At 38.5% G+C, this 8404-nt stretch overlaps 1 protein-coding gene across 1 annotated transcript; it reads right to left on the bottom strand.

Moving 5' to 3' along the window:
- Positions 1–376: 376 nt before the first annotated feature.
- Positions 377–8059, bottom strand: LOC123030281 (serine/threonine-protein kinase WNK3-like; the record flags this gene model as incomplete). The annotated part of the gene is made up of 3 exons (XM_044444085.1): positions 377–1133; positions 6939–7159; positions 7872–8059. Coding segments are annotated over 3 exons (630 nt in total), but the record flags the coding sequence as incomplete, so codon positions are not given.
- Between the last annotated feature and the right edge of the window lie 345 nt (positions 8060–8404).

The following is an 8404-nucleotide window of genomic DNA, read 5'->3' as shown; positions in this document are numbered from 1 at the left end:
AACTTACTCTGGATTGAACCTTTCAACTTTTATATGCACTGCCACTATGTTCAAGAAGGAATGTTTCCTCTGATTTTGTTTTATCTTTGTAAGATGGAAACCAAACTATGTTCCCTGAATTTACATGCTAGCATCAGTGGCAGGTGTTAATTGTCACTAATGGAAGGAGAAAAGGGTTAGGTCAGCCAGTAGGAGGATTCATGAGTAATGGGTGGAGCTAATTTTAACAGGCAGGAGAAAGCAAGCAAGAAAGTACCTTCTCTCCCCCCCCCCCCCGACTGACACACACACAGGGGGCATTCTCATATTCACATAAAGACAGAAAAGTGCAGGAAACAGAGTATACCAGCAGCCCTGCTAAGAAACTGCCCCTGCAAACCAGTAACTATGAAAATATATTCTAATAATTATTTTATTTATATTGGACCTATTCTTAATACTAGGACTCAAGGCAACTTACAACATTAAAAACTTATATAATTCATACATGGATAGAAGTTTGCAAAAGGTGATATCACCTAGAACGTATAAATTGCCACAATCAGAACAGTAAAGACAAGACAGACAAAAGAACACATCAAGGATATTCCCAGAGGCCTGCTGGAACAGAAAAGATGCTGCCTGCCCCTAAAAGCACTGCAGGGAGTCCCCCTTGGGAAGGGATTCCCTGGAGGCCTCTCCTAGGCTCCCAGCAAGTGTGCCTGTGAAGAGACCAGAGACCAGCCTCACTGAAGACTTGAGGGAAGCGGCAGGCTTATAAGGAAAACAAGGCCTCTCGGATAGCCTGGCCCCTTTGAAAATGCAAACAGAACATTGCTCATTTCAGTAATATGGTACTAGGGACATTAACGCTTTTCTTAATGAAAGTTAAAGTTATGTATTCTTGTTGTATGATAGAAAACACTTAAGGAGTTAGCAACAATAAAGATGCCACACATTAAATAAAGTAGCCATACTGAAAAACAGTCCACTTACACAGGTTACTTTCCTGTAAATTTGAGCAGCATTCTGGCATTCTGAATATGGATATTCTGAGGTAGCCATTTCCAACATACACATTCCAAACGCATATACATCCACCGATTCATCATAGTGCTCTTCATACATTTCTGGAGCCATAAATTCTGGAGTACCTGAATACAAACAACAGCAACAAATCATTTGCCTCAGAAAACTGACTTGTGTGCACAAATCCTCCACAAGTCCTTTGCTCCTATACTTATAAATATAGCAGCTGCATTCTAAAAGATAAATCTGAATGACAATATACTGTGTGGGAATATACAATGAAAGTTCTACATTTAAAACTGGAGTAGTAAGACAGAGAATCTTAAGTACAAGGTGGATCCAAAGATGCAATTTTGCACGCAGAAGAGCACTTCTAGTAACCAAAGTGCTGTCCACTCTAATGGTCTGGTGTTGCATGAAAAAAAAAAAAAAATCTAAGGGTTTTCAGCTGCTTCCAGAACCACAAAAGCAGAAGCACTAAAATGGCTGTAGATCCTACTGATTATAGCATTGTATGCGGATTTTTATTCTCACACTAGTGTTTGCAAAACACGACTAGATACTATTTACTTTCTCATGGTTATTTGAACACAACTCACTATATTTCAAGTATGTTTAAGAATTCATTCATTCATTCATTCATTTCAATTAATGTATTTCTTGTGTTACATTTATATACCACCCAAAATCTGAAATGCTATAAAGATTAAACCTCTATAGTATACAATACAAAAACTGCATAAAAGGATTAACATTTGTATCTCACCCATGCTCCAAGGACCCCCAAATATCCTCTTAACTAACCTCTTAACCTTGAGAGTACAGTGGTACTCTGGCTCACAAACTTAATCCATTCCAGGACTCTGGTCGTGACTCAAGTTGGTTGTGAGCCAAGTTAAATTTCCTCATAAGGTTCAGTGTAAATAAGGGTAATCTGTTCGGTAACTATTTTTTTAATCAGAAAAATGTGAAGCAAAGTGACAAAGAACAACAAAGATCGCAGCCATCTCCCCGGCCCCTCCAGCACAACCACAATCGTGCCCATCATTCCTGCACGCTGGGGGGAGGGGAGAGACGGGTGTGATCGCGGGCACACTTGAGGAGGGAGGCAGGCATGAGCATGCTGTGGGGGTGGGGAGATGGCCGAGATCGCGGTTGCGCTCCTCCAGGAAAGACAGGCATGATCTCGGTCACCCCCCCCCCAGCACAATCGTGGCCATCTCCTCAGTTGTGGGGGGAGGGAGATGGCTGCGATTGCGGTCGCCATGCAATGTGGAGTTCGCGACCTGAGTCAAAATGTTTATGAATTTTTTGTTCGCGACCCAATTTGGTCGTGAACTGAGGCATTCGTGAGCGGAGGTACCACTGCATATCAGGACATATGCTATTGTAACATGACTGTTAAGCACTTCAAGTCTGGTAGGCCTTGTTGTTTCCTAAGCTACCACAGCCAAATTTCCATATGCCCTTGTCTGTGCTTCAGGCTTCTAATCCCAACTGTTCTAAGGCACAAGTGAACTCCACACTGGCTTTTAACAGCCTAGCCTCTGCCTCCTGAAAAACTGCACCTGTGCTCAACACAGGATCTTTTGTGGTACATGAGAATGATTAGAACAACACTACTTCTGGCAGGAACGGGACTCTTTCTAAATCTCTCAGTTCTCTGAAGTTAACTAAGTGAACTCAGAGTTGACCAACTCCTCACATAACTAAACTAGACTTCACTCTTGATAATTAGAATGTTTGCTTAGAAAAAGACATTACAAGAATAATAACCATTCTTGCCAGCATGGAATGTTTTTCCATGCTGAAGTCTAACACTATAGTTAATGTGTCATACTGGCTATCCTTGGTATTAATCACATTACATTGCAATTTTATCATTCTGACATGGTAAGAAGCACTATTCCCCTTGCCCATCTAATAAATAAATTCAGGACCACTGTGTAATACCTGCTTGACAAAAATCTGAGTCAATGTTAAAAAAGAGAAACATGCATTATTGTTTAATACTTTGCAAGTTATTTACAAGCATGCATAAATCCACTTTATGTACAAAGAAGCCAAACCACAAAGAGAACAGAAATCACACCAGTACAGAATAACTTCCATTAACAGGGCTTAGTAGTTCATACAACACAGTTTTGTGAAATAAGCAATTAATAAAGTAGCATCTACTTCCTTGGAGGCATGCAATTCATCAGAAATAGTAAAGTGTCCATAAAAAAACTATCCAGAAGAGTGCAACACAGCACATTTAGTAAATTATAGCAGCTAGTGAAAAATATGTCTAGCAAGTTAAAGGATCTGGGCAAGTGAGAGTCTCTAATACGTCAACTAACAAACAGAAATGACTGCATAAAGTATATATAATGATACAAAAGTGCACACATGTGAATTAAGTTTTAAAACATTGTTTATAAATATATTTTCTCTCCTGGACTTAGAAAAAGAAGTGAAATTCTACTTACTGAGAATATTTAAGTAGTTTATTAAAACTACTTAAATAAACAGTTACTGAATATTTAAATAACAGAACTGAATATTTAATAAACAGTTCTACTTACTGAGAATATTTAAGAGTTTTGGAATCTGAGAGACATATCTGGAGCCAACACTTCATTCTTTTCAGTACCCAGTCCAAAACCTTTTTATTTACCCAATATTTTAAGAGTTAATTATTTTATCATATAGCTAGAATGATTTTATTGCATATTTTTATATATTCCTATTTTAATATGATGTTATGCTCTGGTAGTAAGCCATCTTGAGATCCACTTGAATAAAGATGGGATAGAAATTTTTCAAGTAAATAAATAACAGGAATCCTTGCTTTTTTGGTTAATTATTTATTAATTAGTCCAACATGAGGTTGTGAGAACAGACCACCTCACAGAAGCAAAGGAAATGCAATTTACAACTGTTGCCATATCTTCCTTCACCCTTTTGCTTTATGAGATTCCTGGGTTTAGTTTGAACTTTATCGCTCTATGTAACACTGTTTCTCCACTGAAAAAAATGTTGAGTGGAGCAGTCTTCACTGTACACCTTTGTTACCTCAACTGAACATGCAGATAAGCCTTTGATAGCAAAATTCATAGACCCTGCTCCCATCATTGTCACTGCTGGCCAAATACTCATTAGCACTTTTGCCTTGCAAGAACACAGCTCAGCCAAGACCAAATTTTACCTACATAGAGCCACAGACCTGTTTTGCACACCCTGGCTAGCTACAGATGAAACAACACTGCCTCCAGTGCACTCATCATTTATGTTTTTGGCTCTGTAAAGAACCCAGAATTGCCCCATGAAAAGAACAACCCTGGTTTGTTTACCTGGTTTATTTGTACAATCCTGGTTTGTTTGCACAATCAACCATCAGATGGGAGGCAGTGTGCTGTCTCGCTCCTGCTGCACACTAGCAATCCATGGTCACATCCGCTCCGGTATAATGCCGGAGCAGGGGGCATTAACTCACAATAACTACAGCTTCTCCCATTGCTCCCCCTGCAGCTGGAAAGGCTGGGCCCAGAGCAATGAACATTCAGGTAGCACTGCCTGCTTGTCTCCTGCACTCTCCCTTCTCATTCTTTCCCTTCCCACCCACCCCCCCAAAAAACCCATTTTTTGTGCAATCAGGAACTTGTGCAAGTTCAGGAACCATGTGCTCCAGCTGCCAAACTCTGCTCTTTATTTGTATCTCCCCCTGCTCTCCAAAGTCTTTTCCCACAGTGGCTCTACACCTCCGGAATGCTTTGCCATCAGGAGTCTGCCAGGTCCCATCATTCCAGGCATTTTTATTTGTGTATTTGCTCTGACTTTCCTCTGATTATATTTCTGCAGCTCTGTTTTGGGTTTGTTATGGTCTTTGTTGCTGTTTTGAAAGTTTCCTGCTTTTATTATCACATCAGGGAGCAGGTTATTTGAATTTTATTGTTTTAAGCTGCCACCACCACCACCAGAAAGCACATTCCCTGAAAGGCAATTTAGAGATAAATTAAGTGAGTAATAAAAAACTCCCATGGATACAGGATCCATCCCAGATCTTGTTTTCTACCCCCTTTTGTGGAGACCATGAGGGAGACCAGCATCTATGGCCAAGATTCTCCCAGCTGTTCATCCATAGAGTTGGTAACCTCCCTGCTCTGGGCAATTCTCCTTGGCAGGTATGAAGAAAGTTCATTCATATACCAAGTAAAATTTTTGCAAGTATATTCATAACTCCTATCCTCTCCTTCCGTGATGCAATAAAATATATGAGAGCCTTGATTATTTCCTGTTATTTAAAAATCATTTAAATGTTTCTCCTATCATTAAAAATATATGTAGGGCTAAACAATGCCAAGTTTACAAGAGCTGAGCAGAGCTGTGAAGGACAAGTTCGTCTGGAGAGCATTCATTCATAGAGTTGCCACAAGTTGGAGACAACAATAATGTAACAGCAACAAGCAATGGCAAAGTAAGAAAATGAAACAGAAGCAAAGGAAAATGTGACATTTTGGGTATTTACAGGTTAAGCTTTTATTGTCCTGCCTCATACATGGAATTTTACTGGGCTAGTCATCTTTCACTTGTACCCTTCCATGTTTTCCCATTGCTTCCATTGTCTTCTCTTAAAAAGGAATATCTACAAAATGTCTTCTGATTGGTAGCACTCTAAGTCCTTCCTCTGGAAGCATCCCCCGGCTCCCACAATTCAGGATGACTAAATGAATGAAGTTTCCACCATTTCTGAAGATTGTTATTGATCTTTTGGATCATTGACAAATCCATTATTCCAAAGATAATGTTGACTGGCCAAGAATTTGATGCCAAGATATTAAGTAAAGTATACTAATAAAGGAAATCTTCACGGTACAAGGGTAGTCATTAATATTAAGACCTTGGATCTCTGCCTTATCTTCTTCAAGACTTGCACAAATCCTTTAAGTGTTCGTAACATTTCTTTAATTAAATTTGTAATCTTAATAGCTGCATTACCAGCACACACAGGCACCTCTTCTTTAAAGTTACCACCCTTTGGATATGTTTATTTGCTCTTACAGCAGCAGCCCATACTGCTGAATTGATGGGCCTTACTGCCAGAACAGTGTCTTTAGGAGTGTAGCCTAGATCATGATTGTTTAGGATTGTTTTGTGCTTGATTATGCAATTGAAGGCAAGCCACTCAGTACATTATTAACTAATTCAATGGAATAATAGTTATACCTTTGTGGTAGCTGATCAATGTCTGCTCGCTGTTATATCATGATTTGACTTGGGGGTAGATCTACTATTGTTCAAAGTGCTGGACTGGCAGGTCGTGAAAGGGACCATTCCTGTCTTGCCCCTCTAAGTTAGTTGCCAAATTCTGACATTCTACTCATTTCACTGGTATTCAAACACAACTAGTTTTAATTGAATATTTGACCCATGAGTATGTTACTATGTTACTGCAGTAAAAAACCCAATATAATATGCTAATACTATATATTAAATCAAATGATCAGGAAAGTGGATAAATCAGTAAGATCCCTGGAGATGTTTTGTGCAGTTGAACTCTTATCAAGGAATATTAGTTGGGGAAAATATATAATCTTAGCTTCTTTGTGAGTGAAGTGCATAGAAGATACACTGGAATTTGGTTATGATCCATTAAGAGAAAAGAAACACAATGTTAATAAGAACATGTCTAACTGAATCCACAGTAAAACTGAGTTTCTTCAAAAACAATGAAAACTTGTTCATCTATATTTGTGTATGTAGTATACCCAGCAGGTTACAACACAAATAAGGAAAAATGTTACCATTCCAATATGAAGATAATTTTTTGGCTTTAGAAGTTAAGACATAGATTTATCTCTTTAACATAATTTCCACAGAAATCATAAAACATGTTGTCTTAAAAGAAATTGAGGATCCATGGTTGCTTTCTGTTGTAAAAGGCTTACCTATTACACTTTTGGCAAATGAAGCTCTTTTGAGAGTTGCCAGACCTAAGTCTCCTATCTTCACAGATCCTGTTGGTCCAGTTATAAAAATATTGTCACATTTTAAGTCTCTGTGAATAATTGGTGGAGTTCTAGTGTGCAAGAAAAGGAGACCCTTCAGGATTTGCCGGCACCAGCTGCGAAGGACTTTAGGTTTCATCACTTTAAATCTCTTCAAATACCTGAAATAAACACAGACCAAATTAATGCTACATTTAGAATTTCAGATAGTAAAATAATGATGAAATTAATCCTTTAACAATATTATGGAATGTTTATTACTTCATACAATAAAAATTAATATTTCTATCAAGCGAATTGTGAATTATAGGAAAGCACCCATTCCATGGATGATCAGTGATAAACTGATTCATTCATGGCAGGCATTATTAGCAGGCATTAATTCTACGGAGTGTCCTCTTCATGCGTGTCTGTTCCATGTGTGCATTGTTCTGCTGATGCCATCGTCATGCTACCAAGATTATCAGCACTATAAACCTTTAATTAGTAAGGTTCAGATTCATAAAACATGTCAGTTTGTTTTCAATAAGCCAAATGCTTCTTTCCCTCCTCTCTCTTCAGCAGAGGTTTATTTTATTGTGGCTTAATAATAGATTGTGTGAAAGATGAACCAGTAGATTCCAAGTGCCTTGTGCAAAGCAGGCAAGAGCAAGAGAAAATGAGGACAGAACTGCTGGTGCTTACATAAGTAAAGAACAAACTAGAAATCTAGTCTTCAGCTCAATTAAGTTCAAAGGCAGACAGACAAGCTATTATAAGGAAAGCGGACTTCACTTCTTAACAATGGAAATTTCTCAGATAAAGCAAGTGCTTTGTCCTAATAGATTCTCTAGTTAAATAGCTATGCGTTGCATAATTAGTCTTAATACGTACGTTTTCAGGGTTCCAGAAGTCATCAGTTCTGTAACCAGTACAATACACTTCTTTCCTTTCAAACACGATTCCCAAAAGTCATAAAACCTAACAATGTTTGGGTGTTGAAGACCTTTCAACATCTCTGCTTCCTCCTTAAACCTCTGCCTTTCCACTTTCGTCAGCTTTCGGTCCTGCAGTTCAGAAGATAGTAGTCAGCTACGAAAAACTGGATTTGCTCCAAATATCCCACCCAACCACAAAAAGACATTTTCTATGACACAGGGGAGCAAGGGAGTTACTAATTTTGTCCATACCCCTGTAGCTCCCAAAATCTACTCTTCCAATGACCCTCTGGATTTGGTGTTTAGGGATATATGAGGACACAAACGGGATAAAAAATCAGAAGCACCCCCTGTGAAAATGGAAGCATCTTTCTCTTAAACATAGGATCTTTGGAACATTAAGCCATCATCTTCACCATCTATAAATAAGGTGAAAAAAGTTAATAAAAATGTCCATATAGGTCAACCATGATTACAAGTTTCCTGGCT

The sequence above is a fragment of the Varanus komodoensis genome, unplaced genomic scaffold (genome assembly GCF_004798865.1).
Source record: "Varanus komodoensis strain SLA01 unplaced genomic scaffold, ASM479886v1 scaffold440, whole genome shotgun sequence".
NCBI classification, from domain to species: Eukaryota; Metazoa; Chordata; class Lepidosauria; order Squamata; family Varanidae; genus Varanus; species Varanus komodoensis.
Note: the sequence above shows the minus strand (reverse complement) of the source record. Positions and strands in the feature narration are given on the sequence as shown.